The 25,880-nt window shown below is 46.2% G+C and overlaps 2 protein-coding genes across 3 annotated transcripts in view; both read left to right on the plus strand.

The window, feature by feature from the left end:
- The window catches only part of F12 (coagulation factor XII), a 32,610-nt gene extending 14,894 nt beyond the window's left edge, over window positions 1–17,716 (plus strand). The window contains exons 10-14 of one of the 2 annotated variants that reach the window (XM_075600855.1): window positions 8,695–9,001; window positions 12,196–12,332; window positions 12,569–12,709; window positions 13,801–13,949; window positions 17,355–17,716. In XM_075600855.1, the coding sequence (XP_075456970.1) occupies window positions 8,695–9,001; window positions 12,196–12,332; window positions 12,569–12,709; window positions 13,801–13,949; window positions 17,355–17,510 (890 nt within the window). In that variant the 3' untranslated portion in view covers window positions 17,511–17,716. The remainder of the gene's footprint in view (window positions 1–8,694; window positions 9,002–12,195; window positions 12,333–12,568; window positions 12,710–13,800; window positions 13,950–17,354) is intronic. The other variant, XM_075600856.1, reaches the window with a different exon arrangement.
- A 5,604-nt stretch (window positions 17,717–23,320) lies between these two features.
- Window positions 23,321–25,655, plus strand: PFN3 (profilin 3). Its single transcript, XM_075598965.1, has one exon. The coding sequence runs from the start codon at window positions 25,123–25,125 to the stop codon at window positions 25,534–25,536; it is 414 nt and encodes a 137-aa protein (XP_075455080.1). The 5' UTR covers window positions 23,321–25,122; the 3' UTR covers window positions 25,537–25,655.
- Window positions 25,656–25,880: the final 225 nt, after the last annotated feature.

Genomic DNA, 25,880 nt, shown 5'->3' on the forward strand with positions numbered 1-25,880 from the left:
AGTCCTTTGGAGCAGACGTCCCTGCTTCAGCACAACATTGTCATCCTTCCTTTCTAGGGAAACTCAGCCCCACTTTGAGCCCAGACAAACTCCTCTGTAGGTCCTCTGATCCAGCTTCCGCAGCTGGGGAGCAGTGCTACCTTCCCCCCTTTCTCTGGGGAAAACAGACTCTCTGCATAGCAGCTTTCAGTCTGTCTTTTACACCACTTCCTTGTTTCACTGAGGAGTCTGATTAACTCCATTAGTTAGCAGTTGCTGCTGGTTTCTCTTTGAGAAATGAACTCTCTGTCGACTGGAAATCACACTTACTGCACTCTTCCAGCACCTAGAGGACAGTGATGGTATCACAATATGTATATGTGTGTATATACAGTTAGGTCCAGAAATAATTGGACACTGACACAATTTTCATAATTTTGGCTCTGTACGCCACCACAATAGATTTGAAATGAAACAACCGAGATGCAATAGAAGTGCAAACTTTCAGCTTTAATTCAAGGGGTGGAACAAAAATATTGTATGAAACGTTTAGGAATTGCAACCATTTTCATACACAGTCCCCTTATTTCAGGGGCTCAAATGTAATTGGACAAATGAACACAATCATAAATAAAATGTTAATTTTTAATACTTTGACAAGACTCCTTTGCAGGCAATGACTGCTTGAAGTCTGGAACGCATGGACATCACCAAACGCTGGGTTTCATCCTTTGTGATGCTTTGCCAGGCCTTTACTGCAGCTGTCTTCAGTTGTTGTTTGTTCGTGGGTCTTTCTGCCTTAAGTTTTGTCTTCAGCAAGTGAAATGCATGCTCGATCGTGTTGAGATTAGGTGATTGACTCGGCCATTGCAGAATATTCCACTTCTTTGCCTTAAAAAACTCCTGGGTTTCTATCGCAGTATGTTTTGGGTCATTATCCATCTGTAAAGTGAAGCGCCGTCAAAATCAACTTCGCTGAATTTGGCAGAATCTGAGCAGACAATATATCCCTATACACTTCAGAATTCATCCGGCTGCTTCTGTCTTCTGTCACATCACCAATAAACACAAGTGACCCAGTGCCATTGTAAGCCATGCATGCCCATGCCATCACACTGCCTCCACCGTGTTTTACAGATGATGTGGTATGCTTTGGATCATGAGCCGTTCCAAGCCTTCTCCATACTTTTTTCTTCCCATCATTCTGGTACAGGTTGATCTTAGTTTCATCTGTCCAAAGAATGCTGTTTCAGAACTGGGCTGGCTTTTTTAGATATTGTTTGGCAAAGTCTAATCTGGCCTTTCTATTCTTGAGGCTTATGAACGGTTTGCACCTTATGGTGAACCCTCTGTATTTGCTCTCATGAAGTCTTCTCTTTATGGTAGACTTGGATAATGATATGCCTATCTCCTGGAGAGTGTTTTTCACTTGGCTGGATGTTGTGAAGGGGATTTTCTTTACCATGGAAAGGATCCTACGATCATCCACCACTGTTGTCTTCCGTGGACGTCCAGGCCTTTTTGTGTTGCAGAGCTCACCAGTGCATTCTTTTTTTCTCAGAATGTACCAAACGGTTGATTTGGCCACTCCTAAGGTTCCTGCTATCTCTTTGATGGATTTTTTTTTTTTTGCAGCCTAAGGATGCCCTGTTTCACTTGCATTGAGAGCTCCTTTGACCGCATGTTGTGGGTTCACAGCAACAGCTTCTAAATGCGAATGCCCCACCTGGAATCAACTCCAGACCTTTTACCTGCTTAATTGATGATGAAATAACGAAGCAATAGCCCACACCTGTCCATGAAACAGCTTTTGAGTCAATTGTCCAATTACTTTTGGTCCCTAGAAAAATTAATGAAATTAAAGCTGATAGACTGGACTTTAAGCCCATATTCATTATTTAACTGTAACTTGAATTTATTTTGGTACACAGCCGAAATAACAAAACTTATATCAGTGTCCAATTATTTCCGGACCTAACTGTGTATATATATATATATATAGAGTTGATTCCAGGTGTGCCATTCGCATTTAGAAGCTGTTGCTGTGAACCCACAACATGCGGTGTGTATATATATATATATATATATATATATATATATATATATATATATATATATATATATAGTATAGTACAGTATATATATATAGTACAGATTGTAGACTCTAGATTGCAATCTCTCAGGAGCAGGGTCCTCATTACTTTCTGTATGTGTTTGCATTCATTTGTCATATGGTGTACTACTGTGCCAATCAATTGGTTTATTGGGAGTGGGGGTAGTTGCCCTGGGGAGGGTGGTTAGGCCTCCTGGGTGGGTAGTGGGTTTGGGGGTTAACCCCTTATTTACCATAGTGGTTAATAACCGCTAAGGGGATTAAGGGGTTAGTGGCCAGTAGTTAGTTTTTTTTATTTTACTGTTGGTGCCCACTGAAGAAGAAGAAGACGAGGAGGATGAGGACAGCCTTCATCCTGGCAGGGATAAAACCTTTCATTACCATAGCGGTTACTACTGCTAAGATATTGAAGGGGTTAAACCCTCCCGCAACCTTCCTGGTAGGCCTAACCACCCACCCTGGGGCAACTACCCCCTTCACTCACCCCCTGTACCCACAATAAACAAGGTAGTCTGCCTTAACCCCTTTATTGCCGTAGTGGTTAGCTGCTAAGGTAATGAAGCTGCTTTTATTTTATTTTAATAATAAACAGTATTGTAGCAGGGGGTCTCCAGAGCTGAATCGCATTGATTTCAGTTAAAGGCCCCGTTATGGGATGCCGGTATCCCTCTGTTTTGTTTAAATCTCCTGATCACGTGGGCCGTGACATGGGAGAATGTCAACATGGCCGCTAGGATACCAGCACCCCATAATAAAATGAAAGCCCCGTGATCGCCTGTTAGAGGTGCACAGGTAGAGCGACTGATTCAGTCTATTTCTTAGTGCGCGTCTCTTACAGACAGGTGAAGCCAGGAAGGTTCGCATTGAAGAAGTCCCATTAAAACGCAGTGACCCCCGCTGTGTTAATCCAATGGTCCATTAGGCCTGGGTCCCGCTGCTTCCGACGGCCTGCGCAGCCGTGCAGCAGCGGACCACCAGCCCCTTTCCTCGCTGGCTCCTTACTACTTGGCTGACTGCGTGCTGTGACGCGTCAGCCGGCCAATGCTGCAAGATCCTAGTGATTTGCAGCTCTGACGCATCACGTGGTGCGGCAGTCAGCCAATGAGGGAAGGAGGGGAGGGAAGGAGCTAGATGGGAGGCGGCTTGGGAGGGGAGCAGAGAAGAAGCTGCGGGGGGAAAAGTGTGTGAGTGTATATGTGTGTATGTATGTGTTGTGTGTGGGGGGTGGACGGCACCACGGCACCACGATCAGAGTTTTACCTCACGATCAGATTTAACGTTTTACCACGCCCCCCCCCCTCCCACTCCTGCCCCCCTGCCACTCCGGCTCCCGGCTCCCTCAGAACACATATCGCGGTCAATTGCCTGTCAGCGCGCCGCCTGTCTGCAGTGCGGGCGCGCTGACTGAGGGAGCGGGGCCTTAGCCTTACAGCCTGCTGTGGACTATCTAGAGGAGTGTTTGCGAGATGTTCAGGGATTTTCCTCAAACATTGGGCCACAACCAGCAGTTGCATCTGTAAACATTCAATTAATGTAGTGTGGTATTAAAAACTTATATTGTGTCCACTTCTGTCATCGGAGCTAACTGATTTATATATTTCTTGCTGACTGCTATCTATACAGCACGGCTCCTAGAGCAAGCAACCGGCTTATTTTTTATATTGGTATTAAAAACTGCTAGGAAGTGGTCTCCAATGCAGACGGACCCTCGCACTGGCACCTGGTTAGGCTGGATGGTGGTACAAAGCAGGTAACAGTGTACCCCAGTAAAGGTAGCTTCCGATCCCAGTTCCAGGAGCGTGCATCGTCTCACCCCACACGACCGGGTGAATGCAGGTGGAATCGCACTCTTGGTGGGACGCGACCCTGTCTGTTTTTTCAAGACAAGTGGGTTATTCCTTTGTTTCATTACAAATCATAACGACGTATGACAAGGGAAATTAAGGTTAGTGATATGGCAGGTTAGAGAGAGCCGAGGGGAGACCCGCAAGAGACGAGAGCTATTCGGGACTGACCTGGCAATAATTATATGAGTGGTCGTGAGTATGACAGCATACTAATGTAACTAATCTCTTCATAGATAGATATACTGTATACAAATATTGGATTCTTATTGTGAGGAATCCGCTCCTGGGTTTTGGCTGGAAATAATCCTTGCATAGCTGTGGAGTTTCCAGACAACCCCTCCTCGCTGCTGCAATCAAGAATCACCTGTTCTGGACTAACTCTGCAGTGTCCTTCATGCTGCTTGCTATGCAGCTCTGTCCCTATTGGCTGCCTATGCTATTTAGGGTTAGCCCTTCCCCCCAGGAAGTGGCTAAGCATAATCCAAGTCTGTTTGGATGTAACTGGGCTTGCTACAAGCACGCCTGTCTGGCCATTCGGTTCCTGTGCTGAAGCACTGGTTCCCCAGTGCTAAGCTTCTAGTTTCTGTGGCCTGCTGCATATTCCCCTTGCAGAGGCCTTCGTGCTGTCCTACCCCTGTCAACCTTACAGGGGCTCTTTTCCTTCGCTGAAGCGGCTCCGCTCCAAGTTCCTGGTTTCTACGCTGAAGCTGAACCACCACGTATCTGCCTTCCCGTTGCCGACCCTCGCTTGTATCTTCGACCTCCGCTCCTGTGCCGCCTGCCTTGACCCCAGCCTGGATAACGTTAACGCTGCTTTCTCCAACCCTGATCTGGCTATGTCTGACCACGGAATCCGCACTCCGGACCTGACTCCGTGGCCTAAGGTCGGTGCATATACATCCCAACCTCAGCCCCGCGGTCCGTTCCCAGTTTGTGGCAAGCACGATCGTTACACTTATAACTCACATATTTTTTCCTTATGTTATATCTAATAAACATGAGTCTTATCCTATACAAACTCTGAGTAACCTATCTTTATAATATTCTTACAATACCCTAATATAAGGGTGTGAGACCGTTTTTCTACAGGGTATGAAATTGCGATTAGTGCTTCTGCTTAGGGTAGAACATAACATATGGCAAAACGTTACCCGGGAGAAGAGGGTGTGGCCTGATCCACAATAGAACACTGGCAAATGACGTCACCACACAAGTTCAGCCAGAACACACTGGCTAATCTGGCCAAGTGTTATGTTGAAAAGTTCAATATTGAGCCTTAGAACTCCAAAGGTATTAGGGTATAGGTAAAGGCAAACACGCAATAACTATATCCAACGCGTTTCGTAGCAGACACTGCTTCATCAGGGATAGTTTGGTACTAGTGGTGTGTACTATTTTAAACCCCTCTGCAAGCAGGGATTGGTTGAAAATACAGGTGCAATCAATAGAAATTATATTATATACAATGAAATGTTTTAATACAAACATATTTAAAAAAATCAAGAATCATTATTTCAGATTTGATTTTTGAGACATCTATTTTATAAGTAGCAACTCTCTATCTACAAGGGAAGTTCCTTGAATCTTCACATTTACGAATACAGCGCTTTTGACACTTTTTCATTCACTGTATCTAGTGCCAAATGCACTTCTAATCACTTTGTTACACTCCACTTTGTAATCTTGAGCGCATCACTATTGTTTTTTCACTTCTACCGCCTTATGTGCCTCTGGGTCAATGGCCCTTACAAACTCTGCCCCCGAACTCCAGGCTGGCAGTAGTGTCAGGGTTGCTGGTAGTGCTGGTGTCTGGCACTGTCTCGCCATCAGCAGGCACCATGTCACGGTTGTTCATCAGTAGGAGGCCATGGTCACTCTCTGACAGCAAACCAGTACGGTCCATGACACTCCAGTTTAGTAACAACAGTTGACGTTAGATCTGGAGCAGCAGATCTCACTCCGCTTGGGTCCTGCTTGACCAGGAATAACACCCGACACTCTTGACATCAGGCGTCTCTGGTCAGCACAGCTCCAGGTCTTTTGCAGGTGACACAGACAACTTGTACAAATTCTCGTCCATGTATATCAATGATGCTTAGTCCTCTGGTTAGGTCATAGTGGAGAGCTGACAAACCTTTGCAGGAACCAAGCACAGCTGTGGTTCAGCAGTAAGGTAGTTGGTTATGATAAACTCTTTTTCGTGGAAAGGTGTAGTCTTTCCACGTGCCGTCCTACACGAGCGCTTATTATAGAAATGACTCCTCCCTCTGTTAAAGCAGCAGAGACAAATCTTGGCCTCCCTCTCCTCTTCTTGGTTACTTTGTTAGGGGCAGCACTGTAGTTTTGTGCCATTGGTGCTTGTGGGCAGTCCATGCAGAAATGTTTGCTAACAGTCTCTAAAATCTCCAGAAAGCGTGCAAAGATGGACAAAAAAACTAAAAGCTCCTAAAAGTCCTGAAAGAAGCAACTGTTCAATATGGGGGAAAATATTTAGTCATTCCAGCCAGCAAGTGTAGTGACACTGGTCACTTTGCAGTGGTAAGGTTGATTATGAGCTATTGTCTAAGGAGAGAGGATGAATTGGCTGCAGACTCTTGGAGCAGGGCAGCATGTGGGGGAGGAGAAAAAAATGGCGCCAAGGACTTTTGTAAAAAACAAATTAAAAAAATTAGAAAAATAAGGTGCTCAGGGTTATCCAAGAGGAGTCTACTACTGGGCTAGGTCTCTAGGGTCTCTTGGTCTCTTCAGTTGACTCAATAGCAACCTTCTAAAGGCCCCACATATTTCTCACAGGTTCACGGTGAGTCTATTCCTCCCAAAGCTTAGGTAGTCTTCCCGTAGAATCCAGAAGGGGCAAATCTCTTGATGCTCCTGTCTACTGGTTTACCTGCTAAGTATTTAAGGCTCCTGTAGAAGTGCTACATTACTTAGCTAAGAAAAAAAACTACACGCAGAAGTTGGAACATACCCAATAACTAAAAACCACAAACAAACTGACTTACTGTGCAGGGAACTGAGTTTTCATATTATGGGACCCAAACCACTCCTCCTCTTAGCTAAGCTAGCTACACAGTGAGACAAGACTCAAAGTTAAGGCTTAACCCATTACAACCTTAGCATTAACCGATAAATTGCCAAGAGGAATTGTGGATACCACGATCCAACATGGACCCAGTTTCCACAGGGAGTCTTCAGGGGTTGCTCTAGGCCACTGATGTGGGTGAGGGTTGGCTTCAGAGAACGGGTTGCTGCACCAGGGGGGCAGAGGGAATAGGGGTCCTGCGGGTGTCAGGCAGCAGAAAAGGGGGAGGTGGGGAGATGGCTGTCCCCCCCCGTGTTGGTGGCCATGGGTAAAATGCTCATGATAAAGACATTTATTGTGATGACTAAGATACCCTCTGAGAAAGGGAGAGACAGACGTAGTGAAAGACTAATGACGTATCAAGCTTTCAGGGTATGATTACCTAAACCCTTATAAGTGGTATTAGATCTCAATCTCATGTTAACTGCCATTGACTTGAATACCCCTTATTGGAGCTCAGTGATTGGCGGTAAGGCTTTGGTCCCGCTGCGGCCGGCGGTGCGCGCGGACGCGGGCCACCAGCAGCTAGCCTCAGACCTGGATGTCCCCGCTGGCTCCTTCCGGCGTGGCTCACTGTGTGCTGTGACGCGTTAGCCAGCCGGACCTACAAGGAGCTTGTGGTTTCGGAGAGTGTTGCGTCACGTGACACGCAAGGGAACCAATCACGGATTAGATCCCAGCAGCCAATCCGATTCCTCTGCTCCGATCCCCCTCCCGTTCCGATTTCCCCCTTCTGCTTCGATCCCCCCCGTTCCGATTTACCCCCGTGTGTATTTGCCTGTGTGTGTATGAGTGCCTGTGTGTGTATGAGTGCCTGTATGTGAGTGTGTGAGTGCCTGTGTGCCTTCCCTCTGTGCGTGGCTTCAGAGTGCGAGGGGCTCCGGGAGTGAGAGAGGGACCGACGGAGGGGGGGGGGGGGGGGTACGACAGCACAAGAGCCCTCCGTTCAAACGCCCCCCGCTCTGGCTCCCACTCCCTACAGACCGCAGGTAGAGGTCAATTGCCTCTCAGCGCGCTGCTGCATGCAATGCGGGCGCGCTGACTGAGGGAGCGGGGCCTTAGCCTAAGGCCTGGGACATGGTGCAGGGAGCGGCGCTGGGCAGCGCTGACACTCATGCTCTCCTGCTCAAGCCGGAGATTTTTCTTGTCCCTGTATGAGCATCAGCGAGCGCGCTTGTGTGCCGGGTGGGAGGCTTTCGGGAGGAGGGCCTGGAGGCGGATCGGGAGGCGGGGCTAGCGCACCACGTCACGGCGCCGACGTCACGGACTGCCATTGGCTTCTGGCAGTCATGTGACCGGCCCTGCGCTTGCATGAGTGGCAAAATTTAAACTTGCCTGTCTCCTGCATTTCCACACGCCTCCGCACGCCTGCGGAAGCGTGCGGAAGCGCCGTCTAAAGCCGCACTGATAGGGATAATGTTTCCCCTCAGTGCGCCTCAGCACGGTCTTTCTGACCATGTCCGAGGCCTAAGGCAATTATAACATAGGCCTTGTCACTGCCGAGGAGACATCAATTTTGTAAGCACTGTTAGCTTACATTATATTGACAGAGAGTATAAAATGTCACATTATTACTATCAATGCAAAAAGTCTTCTGTAAAAATGACATCATGGGTGTCATGTTTTCCTTTGTATCTCTCCATGAGATGTAAGAATTCATCATGTCTTTGCAGCCAGCACATCTGACCCGCCAGTCAGTGAAACTGAACCCCCAACAAGGGGAGCTACCTCCTCACCCAGCAAATCTGACCCCACAACCAGCACAGAAGGTCCCTCAGATGGAAGTACAAGGCTACCCGTAAACTGTGGAGAGAGATTTAGGAAAAGCCCTTCTCTGACCCCACGCATTGTAGGGGGGCTTGTGGCGCTTCCTGCATCCCATCCTTATATAGCAGCACTGTATATTGGGAATCTGTTCTGTGGTGGGGCCCTCATCTCCTCCTGCTGGGTATTGACTGCAGCTCACTGTTTACAGCACCGGTAAGTATCCTGGGTTTTATGCGTGTGTATGATACATCTCTATCTAGGTTAGATGATGTGTGTGTGTGGGCTGCATGTTGCATGTGTTTTATATATTTTTGGGCTACCTGAACTCTAGATACAATATGTACAACAAGCTGAATACCAAGAAAAGGATATATGCAAACTCAAAAGAAAAGCCAACTAAAAATGCTAAATATTTGTTGGGTGCAAAAAACCCCTCACCAATCTAACGGCACATGTGCAAGACATCAAAAAGAAACAGAGTTGCACACCAGATCATACGTTGGTTTATTACTCAATCTTCCAACGTTTTGGTCCCATGATGGACGGTCATAACCTGGACAATGGTCCATCGTGGCGCCGAAAAGCTGGAAGATTGAGTCATAAACCAACTTATGACCTTTGATAGTAACCCTGACAAAATACAGATATAATGCTGATTGTATACTCAGAATATAAGTTTGTTTTATACAGCAGGTAACAATTATTTTACATACTTGCTACGGTATATTCCCATTCCCAGGTAAATGTGTGTTTTTGTGTAAGCCATGTTTCACTTTAATCTAGGCACAACATACAACAGATTGTACTTGAAGCTGGAGTTGCTCAGTATATAAGTTCACTAAACAGTTGGATCATTTTATTATTATTATTAGTATTATTATCATTTAAGGTGCATCATAAATGTGAGGGTAAAATATGAAATATTACCAAGCTTGCTCATACTGATACAAAAAGGAGTTAACAGGCTGTAAGGAAGAAGGTGGAGAGTGCTGATGCTTCTGAGGTTCTGTGGCTGCTTTGCTTTGCGCAGGGATATGCATCTTCTCTCTTTACATTGGGTGCCAGGTGTTTTATTCAGAAAAAGACGACTGAAATTAGGTCTGTTCTGCAGGTAGAGAGGGAAAGAAACCCAATTAGTTGCACTCTACTATGTGCGATGCACGTGTCAGATCACGTGCACGCGCAGGGCTGATCACGTGCACGCGCGGGGCTGATCACGTGCACGTGGCTGATCACGTGCACGCGCAGGGCTGATCACGTGCACGCGCGGGGCTGATCACGTGCACGCGCAGGGCTGATCACGTGCACGCGCAGGGCTGATCACGTGCACGCGCGGGGCTGATCACGTGCACGTGGCTGATCACGTGCACGCGCAGGGCTGATCACGTGCACGCGCGGGGCGGATCACGTGCACGCGCGGGGCGGATCACGTGCACGCGCGGGGCGGATCACGTGCACGCGCGGAGCGGATCACGTGCACGCGCGGGGCTGATCACGTGCACGCGCGGGGCTGATCACGTGCACGCGCGGGGCTGATCACGTGCAGCGCGGGGCTGATCACGTGCACGCGCATTGCCCTGCTCCTTATTTATGCTTTATACCAGCGTTTCCCAAATGGTGGGTCGCGACCCGGCACCGGGCCACGGCACCAAAATTGCCGGGTTGCAGCGAGGCTGGCCGCGCGGTGTCTCCTGTCCCCACCGCTCAAGTTTAAAAAAAAATGGCGGCGATTCCCCCCGCGGTCCCGCGCGCTTGCGCAGGGCAAGCAGGGCCCGCTCCCTTCCTCCTCCCCGCTCCCAACGTGGGACGGAGGAGGAAGTACCAGCTCCTCTGCGGCCCGCACGTTACGTGGGACAGAGGGGGAAGTACAAGCTCCTACTGCGGCCCGCTTCCCCCCGCAGCCAGCTTCCCGAGCTCGCCTCCCGTGGCACCCCCTGCCATGGCACCCCCTCCCGTGCCCCCAAGCCCACCTCCCGTCCCGGGCAGCAGGGGATATCGGGGGCAGCAGGGGAAAGCGTCCGGCGGCAAGGTAAGTCACCCCACCCAGTCACTGTCACCCACCCAGTCACTGTCACCCACCCAGTCACTGTCACCCAGTGACTCTCTCCCGACACAGTCACTGTCACCCACCCACCCAGTCACTCACCCACCGTCTCCCACACACCCACCCAGTCACTGCCTCACACCCAAGTGTCCCTGGCCCCCCCTCTCCCACCCACCCAGTCCCTGGCCCCCCCTCCCGTCACTCACATCCGTCGTTGTCTGTAATTCACTGTTTGTGTCTGTGTGCGTATAGGGGAGAGCGAGTGTGTGTGTGTGTGTGTGTGTGTGTATCAGTGGCTGTGTGTGTGTGTGTGTATCTGTATCAGTGTCTGTGTGTGTGTGTATATCAGTGTCTGTGTGTGTGTGTATATCAGTGTCTGTGTGTGTGTGTATATCAGTGTGTGTGTGTATCAGTATCAGTGTGTGTATAAGTGTGTGTGTGTGTATCAGTGTGTGTGTGTATCAGTGTGAGTGTGTATCAGTGTGTGTGTGTATCAGTGTGTGTGTGTGTGTGTGTGTGTGTGTGTGTGTGTGTGTGTGTATCAGTGTGTGTGTATCAGTGTGTGTAGCAGTGTCTCTGTGTGGCTGCGTGTGTGTCTGTGGCTGCGTGTGTGTCAGTGGCTGCGTATGTGTATCAGTGGCTGTGTGTGTGTATCAGTGTGTGTGTCAGTGGCTGTGTGTGTGTGTGTGTGTGTGTGTGTGTGTGTGTATCAGTGGCTGTGTGTGTATCAGTGGCTGTGTGTGTGTGTTGTGTGTGTATCAGTGGCTGTGTGTGTGTGTGTGTATCAGTGGCTGTGTGTGTGTGTGTGTGTGTGTGTGTGTGTATCAGTGGCTGTGTGTGTCTGTGCAGGCCCTATAGGCCAGTATAGGCGATAACATTTTTAGTGGGTCACGAAGGAGAAGTTCAAAAATAACCGGGTCACGGAAAAAAAAGTTTGGGAAACCCTGCTTTATACGATCCGACGGACCTACGGAGCACCCCTCTAAGGGGGGAAAGATATATTTGTAGGCACTCGCGGTCTCTGAACCTTGCAATTGGGTGTGTATATATATATATATATATATATATATATATATATATATATATATATATATATAGATTATTTAATTGTTATTTTAAAGCCATATATTTTATCGTTTGTTCCTATTAAACCTATTTTTTAATTAAATACATCAGTCACCCACTCAGGTGATAGAGTGCTACTAATTGGTTTACTTTCTCTCTAGTTGTTATTATATTCATTACCCAATCTGCACCATCATCCTTCCACTGTATCATTATTAAGCTGAAGCGGGGGTTTCCCTCAGTTGAAAGCCTGTTCTGCAGGCCTTGATCTATTAGCATGTCCACTTTGTCTTTGCAGACCAGATGTGACTGAGCTCACTGTGGTGTTAGGGCAGAGACTGTTCAACACAACGGACATGTACACAATCACATTCCCGGTGCAGAAATACATCCTGCATGAGATGTATAGTGAGATTACCTTTCAACACGATATTGGTAAGATGTGTGGCAGTGAGGAATTGACTATACTGAGAGCTAGAGACATGCAAAGATATCCCAGTTGGTTTCATGAATGTTCTAGTCAATGTTCAAAACAAATGCAGTGACAAAGGTTGAATTTATGAATGTGAATGAATGTTTGACACATCCCCACTGAGAGGGCATTGCTGAGAGGAGAGGAGCGTTGTGGTCCGTGCCTTACAATGTAATTGTGCATTGTTTCCCTCTCCCAGCTCTTGTGAAGCTGAAGGCTGTAGGGGAAGCCTGTGCTGAGTTCTCACAGTTCGTGCAGCCTGTGTGTCTTTCTCAAAACTTCAAGGTGGCTGGAACTGGAACACAGTGTGAGGTGGCTGGATGGGGCCATCAGCACCACGGTAAGGAGATGAAAGCAGAGAGCAAGCGAGGGAGAAAATATAGAGGAAGAGATCAACAAAAAGTAGAGGGGGCGAGAAAGAAACCAATGTAATAAGATGGGAAATGTAATAACGTGATCACTATGGATATATATATATATATATATATATATATATATATATATATATATATATATATATATGCACCTTAACCCTGGCTGTGCTCAAAGCTGTGACCATGCAGCAAGCTTAAGCCTATAGGGAACCATGTTAAAAATGGTTTTTGAAGCAAAAAGTGGCACTGCCCCACACCTCTGGAATGCCCTTCCCCTCAGTACCTGACTAGCACCCTCTCTATCCACCTTTAAGAAACACCTTAAGACACACTTGCTTAAAGAAGCATATGAATAGCACTGTGGATATTCTAAACACGATACATAAAGCTTGGCCCCCTGCAGACGCACTTACCAGAACTCCCTCCTACTGTCTCTGTACGTTCTCCCTACCTACCAATTAGACTGTAAGCTCCTCGGGGCAGGGACTCCTCTTCCGAAATGTTACTTTTATGTCTAAAGCACTTATTCCCATGATCTGTTATTTATATTATCTGTTATTTATTTGATTACCACATGTATTACTACTGTGAAGCGCTATGTACACTAATGGCGCTATATAAATAAAGACATACAATACAATACAATACATTTGCATGTCATTTCCCAGAATCCCTTGCTGCAGTGGAAGTGCTGTATGCTGGGTGATAATGGTGGGAGGTGGGGTTGCAGACCTGCCTAAGACATGCAGATGAGCATACAGTTGTATTTGCATATATATATATATATATATATATATATATATATATATATATATATATATATATATATATATATATATATATATATATATATATATATAGCTAGCAAATGGAAATATTACTGTATGCTCATTTGCATGTCTTAGACAGGTCTGTAACCACTGTAACTGTCAACCTTAATTGGTCTCCTCAGTGTGGGGTTGGTATACTGGCTGTATATATACACACACAGTATTTGAAAGTCACAGTTGGAGTCGACACAATGATTATTTCACCAGTGTTGCCATTGTATCCACAGGAGCAGAGCAATATGCATTATACCTGCAGGAAGCATTTATACCCATCATCCCCCACACGCAGTGCTGCTCTCCCAATGTGCATGGTAATAGAATCCTGCCTGGCATGCTGTGTGCTGGGTTCCTGGAGGGAGGGGCTGATGCATGCCAGGTGAGTTTGTCATCTGTAGGGATTATGCGTCATGAGACTTTCTCCAAGTGTGTATATATGCTTGTAAGTGCTTGTACATTACATATACTGTATATAGAAAACGTAAAATATATAGCAAGGTGCCCGGTGGATGATTAATGAATATAGGAACAGAAGGACCAGCACACTCGACTTAATGCAAAGTTAAAAAAAACTATTTATTGTAGGTGAGATCCACGTTCCGGTCCCCGTTGGGGATCTTACCTACAGAAAATATTTTTTTTTACTTTTGCATTAAGTCGAGCATGCTGGACCTTCTGTGTATGTATATGTATACACAGTGTTCGACAAACCTATACATTTGCTCGCCCGGGGCGAGTGGATTTAACATCGTGGCGAGCTCCTATTGGCCCAAGCAGCACACGTTTGGTACTAGGTGGCGAGTAGATTTTTTTTGTGTGGCGAGTAGATTTTTTGGTGATTTGTCGACCACTGTGTATACATATACACATACACATACACACACAGTGGCGAGAAACCATTTGTAAACCCTGATAATTACGAAAATGCCATAGTTTTTCCATGATAACCTACTTGAATCACAACCAGTTTTTTCTTAAATATGCAGCAGGGTTTATATTAACCAATTCCATGTCTTTTGAAACAAAATGATGTGTGAATTTGACAAACAATGACTAATTAAGAGTCAGGGTTTGTGCAAAAGTAAGCGAGACCCTGGATTTATCAGCTAAATAATCAGGTGTTTAAATAATTAGATAGATCTTCAGGTAGATCTTAAAGTGTGAGTTTGGGAGGCTCCACCCTATATAAAGAGCACACTCTTTGTGAGTTTGGTCTTCACCATACAGGTGTGTGGAAAGACATCATGCCACGATCAAAAGAAATTTCTGAGGACCTCAGAAAAGCAGTTATCAATGTTTATCAGTCTACAAAGGGTTACAAACCCATTTCTAAGGATTTGGGGCTCCACCAATCCACTGTCAGACAGTCTAAAAATGGAGAAAGTTCAAGACCACAGTCACTCTACCCAGGAGCAGTCGTCCTACCAAAATCTCTCAAAGAACAAACCGGCAAATCATCCAGGAAGTCACAAAGAACCCCAGAGCAACATCCAAGGATCTGCAGGCCACTCTCGCCTTGGCTAATGTGAGATGTTCATGACTTAACTATCAGAAAAAGACTTAAGTATTCTTGTTCATGGAAGGATAGCCAGGAAACCATCGCTATCTAAAAAGAACATTGCTTCACATCTGAAGTTCGTCAAAGAGCACGTAGATGTCCATAAGACTTCTGGAACAATTTTCTCTGGACAGACGAGTCAAAGGTAGAACTTTTTGGCCTCATGGAGAAACGCTATGTTTGGCAAAAACCAAAACTGCGTTAAAAATAGAAGAACTGGGGGCGTGCCTTGGACGTGGAGCTGAGCAGATGCGAGTCAGGAGAGCTTCGTCCAGGCAAGCAGAATAAGGACCCATCTGACCCCCAAGCACCCCCCAAAAAACGGGCCACCAGAGAGCTGTCAGAGTGTGTCCCCCTCTTCCATCTGAGGGAGAAAGGAGGAGGAAAGAAGGGTAGACGGTGACGGAATCGGAGGCTGTGCCGCCGGAGAGATCAAGCGGCGGCCATCTTGCGGTGGAGATCTCCAGCGCTGCCGGTGAGTTGGTTTCCCCCCTCGGCAGAGCAGATAATCCGTTGATCGTAGGGACTGTGCGTTTGCTGCACCAGTCGGCGGTGCGATCAGCTGATTGTAGATGTGAAGCTTGGCAGACGGCCAGACTGTGCTCAGCAACCCCAAAGGCGAATCCAAGATGGCCACCGCCAGCCTTCATGAGTGAGTGAAGGAGCTCAGGGGAGATGTGGCAGGCAATGGGTATGACAGCCGCCTAGATGAGGTACTGTGTCCACAGGGGCACCACCAAATGAGCCACATAAGACACCCATATAACTATATACCAGTTATAATAATCAAAATCACCCAAAACTAAGATAAAATAAAATAGAAGTACAAGGCAGCGGAGTCATATAAGATGCAGAATACAAAAAAAAAGGCAGCAACAGCCGAAAGCTCTCTCCAGATTTTCAGACGGTGGGCGTGGGATCAAAGCACCCGAGCTTAGCGGGTTCGCGAGCGCCATCTTGCTCTCTGTGAGGCTCACCTGGGCAGAAAAAGAAACTGAAATGGCAGAGGGTCAGATAGAATATGCTACAAAGGCTGACCTGAAAAATCTAGCAACTAAAGAAGGCATACAAAAGCTGTTAACGGACTTAACGCTAATGTTTAATACTGAGCTGGCTGAGATTAAGAAAGATATCACTACTCTAGGAGACAGGGTAGATGAGATGGAGAAAGAAGCTGGTACGGTCTCAACAGCACAGGAGTATGTAACCTATAAAGTGAAGGAACAGGAAGAGATTGTACAAAATATGCTCCTGCACATAGAGGACCTGGACAACAGAGGGAGATGCTCTAACATAAGAATCAGGGGTATACCCGAAACAGTAGAACCCCCAGAGCTGGTACCATACCTACAAAAGTTATTCTCTCATGTGACCGATGAGCTGCAGGAACGGACTTGGAAGATGGACAGGGCACACAGAGCGCTTAGACCAGTGATTCTCAACCAGGGTTCCGCGGAACCCTGGGGTTCTGTGGATGCAGTCCCAGGGGTACCGCCGAGCCACCTGCACTCGCTGCGGCCCGCGACGGCTTTCCTGGCTCTTGCCGCCTCAAGCCTCCTGCCCGCTGCTGCCGCCTTCTGCCCGCTGCTTCAGCCTGAGGTAGGCATATGGGATGGAGAGGGAGATCTTGGCTTTTCGTGGTGGCTGCTGCTGCTCCTTGTGTGCTCCGGGAGGGGGGGGGGGGTGATCCATGGTGACTGTTGCTTGCGTGATCCGTGATATTTATATATATATTATATAATATTATTTTTCTGACATAAACTGACACACACACACACACACGATCGAGATATCAAGAGCAGTTTGGAGATATATGGTAGTTGGTTATTTTAAAAATATCAATACTGTATAACAAGTTAGATAAATGCAATGATATGTAAAATAGTTACAGTTATATAAAGCAACTTGGGATGCCCCTAAAATAGAGGTCTAGGGTAAAGGAGAGTGAAAAAATGGGTGCTAAAAGCAAGCAATCCTGGTCAAGGAGTAGCAATCTGCAAAAGGGAGCCAAGCACACCAAGAGAAACGAGACGGGACATAGTATAAAGTAGTTTAAAGGGGTTTCTGGAGAGAAATAAGGCACTTTACAGAAGCACGTGAAGATTTAGGCCTTACACATGTGCCCTGTATACTGTCTACAGTTCAATATCAAATAACACTGCTTATGGATGCTGTGCTTTGTCTCTCTGCTGTGAATGAACTGTCTCTACTGCTATGTCTCTGCAGGGAGACTCTGGGGGACCTCTTGTGTGCGAGGTGGACGGTCGGATAGAGTTGAATGGGATTGTAAGCTGGGGCACCGGCTGTGGTGAGGAGAACAAGCCCGGAGTTTACACCGCTGTCTCCAGCTACATTGACTGGGTCAAAGCCAACATCAGCTGAGCCCATAGAGAAGATATCCACAAACACTGCCCTGTGAATCACTAAGTCCTTATCATTTGCTTTCAACTACCACCTCCCTGTCCTTCATGAATACATCATCCATCTAAGGATCTTCCGGAAATATAGTGGATTAATTATTATCCCTTTCACAAAGAGCACTGGACTTTGATTCAATACTTTATTGCAAATAAAGAGACATCCTCTCAGCCAGTGTGCTTCTTGCTATGCTTGGTGGTGGGAGCTGAGAACAATGTCTCTGTCCGGTTGAATTGATAATGTCACTCCTCGTTTCTGCAGAGCAGTCACAAATGTCCCTTTGTTCCCCACCTTTTGCATGCACCTTTTTATATGTGTAGCCCTCTTTCCTACGCTCTAGAGCAGTGGTTCCCAAACTTTTTCGATTGAATGTTCCCCAAGGCGATCAGAATTTTTTCAAGGCTCCCCAAGGCGATCAGGATTTTTCCGCGGTGCCCAAAGTAAAAACAAAGGTGTATATACATACCTAACAGATGCAGTGCACAGTTGGTGTCTCTCTCACACACACTGTCTCTCTCTCTCACTCATTCAGACACACTTTCACTCATTCAGACACACTTTCACTCTCACTCAGACTCTCTCTCTCAGACCTCACACACTCTCAGACCTCACACACATTCTCAGACCTCACACACATTCTCAGACCTCACACACACTCTCAGACCTCACACACACTCTCTCAGACCTCACACACACTCTCTCAGGACACACACACTCTCTCAGGACACACACTCTCTCTCAGGACACACACTCTCTCAGGACACACACACTCTCACAGACACACACTCTCACAGACACACATTCTCACAGACACACATACTCGCAGATACACTCTCACAGACACACTCTCACAGACACACACTCTCACACTCTCTCAGACACACACTGATACACACACACAGTGGAGAGCAGAGGCAGCGACGGATGTGAGTGACTGGGGGGGGAGGGAGGAAAGGCAGGAGATCCGTGCAGGCGGCTCCCTACACACACACACACACACACACACACACACACACACACACACACACATATATATACACACACACATACAGATATATATACACACACATACAGATATATATACACACAGATACACAGATATATATACACACACACAGATATATACACACACACACACAGATATATATATATGCACGCACGCACGCACGCGTATATATATATATATATACCACCACTATTAAGGTTATGGTGGGTAAAAAAAGTGACTAAAACCCTCCACAGTTGCTTTATGCTTTACTGAGGGTTTTAGTCACTTTTTTTACCCACCATAACCTTAATAGTGGTGGTGATTACCTACTCTTATCTCATTTGAGCAAATGTCAGCAAACCAACCTCACACTGATGATACCCATCAAGGTTGAAACATGTATGTGAGTGGGTTAACTGACTTTGCATCTCCCAAGTCCTTGCTTAAAAGCTGTGTTTAAAACAGCATGCATTGGTTAAGGGTTGGTCATGTAATGTGAGCATGAGATAAAAAGTGGCACTGTGTGCTCATTTGCATGTCATTTCCCAGAATCCCTTGCTGCAGTAGAAGTGCTGTTTGCTGGGTGATAATGGTGAACGACAGGGTTGCAGACCTGTCTAAGACATGCAAATGAATATACAGGAATATTTTCAGTTGACACACACACTCACACACACTCACACACACACACACACACACAGATATATATATATATATACACACACACACACAGATATATATGTGCCGGTGATGCGTGGGGCCGACGCTGCGTGGGTGAGGTTGGGTGGGTATGGCTGAACGGCCCGGTCCCTGCACGGGGGAGGTCAGTGCTGCGGGGGCCTGTGCCACGTGGGGGAGGGCCGGTGTGCTGCGGGGGGAGGGCCGGTGTGCTGCGGGGGGAGGGAGGGGGGGGGGGGTGTGAGGCTGCAGTGCTGCTGGGAGACATCTGTCTCCCGGTGCTGCTCCTCCAGTGCGCGCCGGGCCTCCCTCTCTCTTACTTCTGGCGCTGCCCGGGTGACCCGGCGCCGGCTTCAGAGGTTTTTTTTTTTTTTTTTAAATGAACTAGAAGCCCTTGTTTCCCGATGCTGGCGGCCCTGATCGCGGCGCACCTCTAGCCAAGCCGCGGCGCACCAGGGCGCCGGGGCGCACACTTTGGGAAACACTGCTCTAGAGTGACTAATGGTACTGTACACACCTGTTGGCTCAAGGAGATCTGGGCCTCCGCTAGCTGGGAGCCTGGGGTAATAGTTATAGTACTGGCAGCGTCTCCACTTACCCAGGATCCCCAATGAGTAAGATTCCCCTGGGCAAGAACAATAGCAACACACATCAGATTGTAACTGTTTATTACTAAGTATTAATAGAACCTTATCTTATAGGCAAAGCAATAACACACGTATAACACACGATGTATCCTTAACCACTACTTGCAATATAACCCCTGTGGCTCGGCCACTCTCCTAAGGAGAAATGTCACTGTCCCGTCACCGCGTGCCCCCACTCCGTGTCCATGTAATTGTAATTATGTATATAGGCTCAGTCCTTTGGTCACTCCACCTAGTGTCCCCAAAGAGTGTTCCCTAAGGCGGGATCAGCGCCTGTTGACCGGTGTTGGTGCAATTAGTAAATACCTTCCGGTCACTGGGGTGACCGGCAACAACTTCACAAAGGATCCGCTGATCCAGCGCAGTCTCTCACGAGTAGTGGATGATGCACAGCAGCCTGGGCCCAAACGACTGTCACCAACTGCAGCTCCGCGACACAGTGTCCCTATCTGTCTATGCAGTAAGGGGTATGAGTCGCTACCAATATAGGACGTCCCTGCAGCACCACAAGCTATGGTGACTCAGGGAATATACTGGGGCCTGAGGGGGAATCTGCCTACGCAGGTGGGTCACTGACCCCCTGCACGCACACTACCTCTCCCCTTGCCCCTCCGGTGCCCTCTGGCTAGCGTGGTCTCTCCCCCACGCTTCCCTTTCCTGCCTCTCGCAAATCCTGCACTCCTATTTGCTCCCTGGCATCAGGTGACTTTGCTGAAGCTCCTGGGGGTTGTAGTTTACTTGCTGAGCCTCTTCTCATTGGCCGCCTGTTCGCGCGCTTTGTACTGCGCATGCGCGAACTCTCTCCGCTCTGACAGTCACTCCTGACTATTGCGCAACAACATGGCAGCGCCCTGTGCTACCGGGCCGCTGCGGAACCTTCCAAACACTTGCTCCAGATACACGCTGCAGCAAAGGTAGAAGCAACCTGAGACATCCCTACATATGCTATGGGAAGAATTGTGCAGCAGCACTGTTCATGTTACTGAGCTTATTTACAACTATCATAAGTCCACGCTTTGCTCCCATTTGCATTCCTGCCGCACTATTAGATATATAAAGGAGATAAGACCGCTCATCCCATATATACTAAACACAATCAGAAAAATATGAAACAGGTGCTCAGAGGGAATAGTACAATTATAATAACAGACTTGATCCCAAAAGGATCAGAAAGGATTCCCTCTATACTTAGCACTCAATGTTGGAATATAGTAGGCGGACTACTGATAGTCCAACAGGTAAATACTGTAAATAGGTCAAATTGGCCTATAAAGCCCGGGAAAACCAGGGAGAAAAATTAAAAAGTTTTATTCAATAATTTTGGTTAAAAACATTCACACATTAAAATAACCCCATAATGAAGTGGCTAGACATGCAATCTATCAAGGTAAGTATCTTTTTCAATCATAAATCCAGATTGCTGCCAAGAGAGCGTCTATTTACTTTGATCCAAATATCTCACAGGTAAGCAGAATAATAGTATCACTGTATAGCCATATATAGCTTAGATTATCTCTAATAGGAACAGTCAATACAATTAAATGTCAGAATATGTAAATACCGTCCTATTTCTGAACAAGTATATGTATCAGCATGGATAGTAAAACTATTGGTATGTTATCACCAAAAGGTACCCAATAATATGGATAGTCTATGCTAGTAGCTTAGAGTACTCCTATGTTATGATCATAGATGTACACCAAAATATCATCCAAGTTGGTAAAAGTGGTTCTGATGTTAATGTCTCATAAATAGAGAACAAAGGACAAACTCCGCTATAATGCATATAAATAAATATTATGTGGTGTATTCTCCTTGTAGGTCATAGTCGTTGTAATATACAAACAGCAAGTATGGCCATAGCAATAGTAAGGAGAACCACAGCGGGTAAGGAGTAACACAGAAGGCTCCGTCGCTGATACAAGCCTGACTGTAGGGATGTCCCTCTACTGCCTGTGTGGAAAGACGCTGCCACTTCTGATGATGTCACGAATGACGTCACATGTCCCGACGATCGTTTCGCATGGGCTACACGCTTCTTCAAGGGAAGGAGTCTACTCACTGGCTTAACCGGATGATATTTATACAAAACAAAGTCCCGCCTCCTATGACTCATGGAGACGTGGTCTATGCCCGTAATCCAATCGGGTCATAGTAAACATTGGATAGCTCCGATATCGTGTATCACTGTATATGTCTTAAACAAAAAGCTGTATTGACAATATGATAAATGTAATATTAACATGTCTGGTTACAGCACAATATAATATCTCTGTGGTGGCCAAACAAACAAAGGGAGAGGGTAGCGAAACAGTCCCAAATCGATAGGTAAGTATATGTCCAAAAATTCACCTTGAAACCTGATTAATTCATTCTCCTAATAAAGCAATAAATATATATAGGTGTATGTTTTTATTTAGTGAAGTGTTTTTTTGGAGTTATGTTTTATTATTGTGTGTCTTGTGTATTAATGTATTGTAATTAGGGTGCCCATTGAGTGCAATAGAGGCTTATCATGCCCATATTATTATTATATGGGTATGATGTACCACTATACTACTCAATGGGTACAGTGTGGGTATAGTCAGTCAGGGGTGGGTGCTTAGTCCTCCTGGGTTTGTATCGGGTCAGGGTGGGTTAACCCCTTAATGGCTATAGCGGTTAGTAACCGCTAAGATGATTAAGGGGTTAGGGGCCATTAGAATGTCTTTATTATGTATATATGCTTTCTTGCTACGGAGGACAGAGGGACCTGCTGTTGTGGTAAGTATAACTGTATTTATTTACTTTATTTATGTATGCTAATGCAGTGTTTAATAATGGGCAAATAATCTATTATCCATATCTGGATAATAGTTATTTTGCCCATTACTGTACTGTATGGGTTTGGCAGGTGGGGGGGAAGGGGCGTGTATTGATGTTTATTAAAATGTTTTTTAATATAAATTTCTTTCATAGTGTAGATGTGCAGGGGGTCTCCAGAGCTGAACCGCGTTGGTTTCAGGTCCAGGGACCCCCTACTTTCCAAGATACAGGCCCCTTTATGGGGTGCCGGTATCCCTCTGCATTGAAATGTCCCGCGTCACGTGACCGGGACATTTCCTTGCATAGGAGATACCGGCACCCCATAAAGGTGCCTGTATCTTGGGAAGCAGGGGGTCCCTGGACCTGAAACCAACGCGGTTCAGCTCCGGAGACCCCCTGCACATCTACACTATGAAAGAACTTTATATAAAAATAAATAATTTTCGGCCGACATTTCCGCTGTGAGTGGCGTCTCTCTCAAAGCCGCTCTCTCTGCAGCAGAAATGAATCGCCGGTTTAGGCCTTTTCAGAGGCTCGATGCTCTCGCTGGCAGATACTCGCCCGTTTTGGGAATTTTGCTATCACACGTAATCGAGGCTTTCTGATTACCCTGATAGCAATCCCCCCAAAAAACGGCATTTTAAATGCCGTGGCGATACTTTTTATCAACCTTCTCTGAAAGAGGCCCTATATCTTCTAATTTAACTTGCACAAACGAGCACAGCAACCTTGGGTCGCACAGATCTGCAGCCACATTATACACTCGCTGTGCCACTTTTTGGTAACACGGTCCACATTATTGAGTCCTGTTTGCATAGGCAATGTATTACTGCAGCCATGCAGTGGTGGCAAAGACACACAGATATCATCATCATCATCATCATCATGATATCCACATCATTTCCATATTACAGCGGCACAGCCTGACTCAGAAATGCTTTTTGTTTTCTGCAGAGAGCCTTTTTAAACTGTTGATCCAACTCTTTTGGAACACGATTTGTGTATTGTTGTGCCATATTATATCCCCGAGAAAGCAAACCCAGGAAGAAATGGGTCTCAGGGATGGTTTCAAATGGAAGCCAGAGATTTATATAGACACCCAGAAAAAACCTATTAACACCCTCATTGTAGAGGTTTTTGCAATGTTGCATCTGGATGGATATTGCTGCTTAATCCCATTGTTGCCCCCCAGGGGCCTGCAAAGCAGTGTGCTGCAGACCCCCCTGGTAGTGAACGGGTTAAAAAGAACCCCTCCCCCCCCCCACCAATAAGGTATCATCTCATCCCAACAAATGTCTATATGGGAAAATACTGACGTGCTGGTGAACCACCCGCACATATTTACCCTACATGACTCGGTGCTGCAAATTTGTCGTATATTTGGACCTAGATTAACTCAACAGTGTGTCAGCCTTAAGGCACCATGCAGCCTAATCAAACCAACGGGGTGCAAGCGTCCGTAAGATTTAGCACTGTTTAGTTAACATGTCCCATTGTCTTTTTCTACCGAACTCTTTGACCTAATTATGGGTTTAGTTTCCATTCATTTGTGGACCAGTGCTGCAGCTTTGACACAGACTTTGCAATTTCCACCTCAAAGCAGCGCATACCTATTTGTAATTGTAATGTGTTTTAATTGCAATTAAATGAACCCCGAATAATGAACCAAAACTAGACAAGTACGTATGTTTTTGGAAATGTTTAATCGAAAGCGATCGTTTAAGGCTGATTTACTGCAATTTTCTCTACTTCATCTCTCCATTGACTTCATATCAAAGGAGTAATTGCAGAACAATGACACATACAGTAGTATCCTAGCAAAAGGCATTTGTCCAGAGTTGTAGTTGTTAAAGATAGTTTATGTACAGTATCCAGGCTAATTTACTGTATTTAACAGTGCCATAGAAATGATTAGCCATTATGACCCATTTACAGTGCTAGCTGACTGTAATTACTAAAACCTTACTTTATTTCTCAACCTTATCCTTGCTTCCAAATGACTCAGGGTCCCTTTTTCATCTTTATTACATGAACGTTGAATGTGGCTGGACTTCTTCTGCAGGGAGGTTACTGAAGGCATCTGCTAGTTTTTCAACCAAGTACTTTCTCACATTACCCGTGTGGCCAACATCTTCACGTGGAAGTTTTTACGTACTTTCTAGCCTTTCTTTTAGTCAGCATAATAAGCCAGGGATGGCATCATCAGGAGAGACATCACTAACTGCAGACATTCTTTTCTGTGACATCACAATGTAGCTGCATAGCAATATTTGAATGAACACAGGGTTGGAGACACAGATCAATTTGGGCTGAGCCAGAAAGAGATAACTCTAGCAGGACACCAGGCGGAGCAGAGAACTCCAAAACCACCAGTATAAAGGTGCTGACCTAATTTCCCTCAAACAGAACCGGTGTTGTTCAAAAATTCTTTGCTTAGAATTTGGATTGACAAAACCAGATGGGGGACTGGAAGACATACATTAATACGTTCCTGAAGGAGAAGAACGTGGAAGATGTGGCTATTGTGGGACATTCAGACAACAAGTCTGTCTGGGCCTCCAAGCCGGGAGGACTTCTGGCCGCTATCTCACCCCAGGAGGTAGGGGTGATCATTGGACAGGATCGGAAGGGATTTCTGCAGACTGGCATCAATGTGGCAGGAAAAAAGTGCAGCGTGATTCGTGACAACCTGTTAATCCCAAATGATGCTGTGATGGACACTAGAACCAAGGGTGGAGACAGCCGTTCCATCTGCATCGGAATGACTCCCAAAGCACTTGTCTTCATGATGGGAAAGAAAGGGGTACATGGAGGAGCTCTAAATAAGAGGGTGCATGACATAATCAAGACCTTGAAGTCTAAAGGCAACTAAATAGGGGACCAAAGCCCCATGGCGAGGAGCAGGGTCCCGAAACTCACTTATGGTGGGATGGAACCCGACATTTTTTGTGATAGGGTCACAACTAAAATTAACTACTGGGAGAAGCAATAAAGCACATAAAATGTAATTATTCTTATCATCCCTGCCTCGAAGATTTCTCTGTGTGCGAAAGGGAATTGTGAACACATGCACAGCCAGAGTGAGAACGTACAAGTCACAGGGATGTGTGTGTGCAGGGAAGTTAATATGCACAATGACACTGGATGAGAAGTATGCATGCACTGTAAAGAGTGTGCAAGAGGATGCAATTATACCATTGGAAGCTTGTGCATAAT

Source organism: Ascaphus truei, chromosome 5, assembly GCF_040206685.1.
Source record: "Ascaphus truei isolate aAscTru1 chromosome 5, aAscTru1.hap1, whole genome shotgun sequence".
NCBI classification, from domain to species: domain Eukaryota; kingdom Metazoa; phylum Chordata; class Amphibia; order Anura; family Ascaphidae; genus Ascaphus; species Ascaphus truei.

Bases quoted from the DNA above. Each gene is read 5' to 3' on its own strand.
- PFN3 (XM_075598965.1), top strand. From the start codon at position 25,123: ATGGGGGACTGGAAGACATACATTAATACGTTCCTGAAGGAGAAGAAC.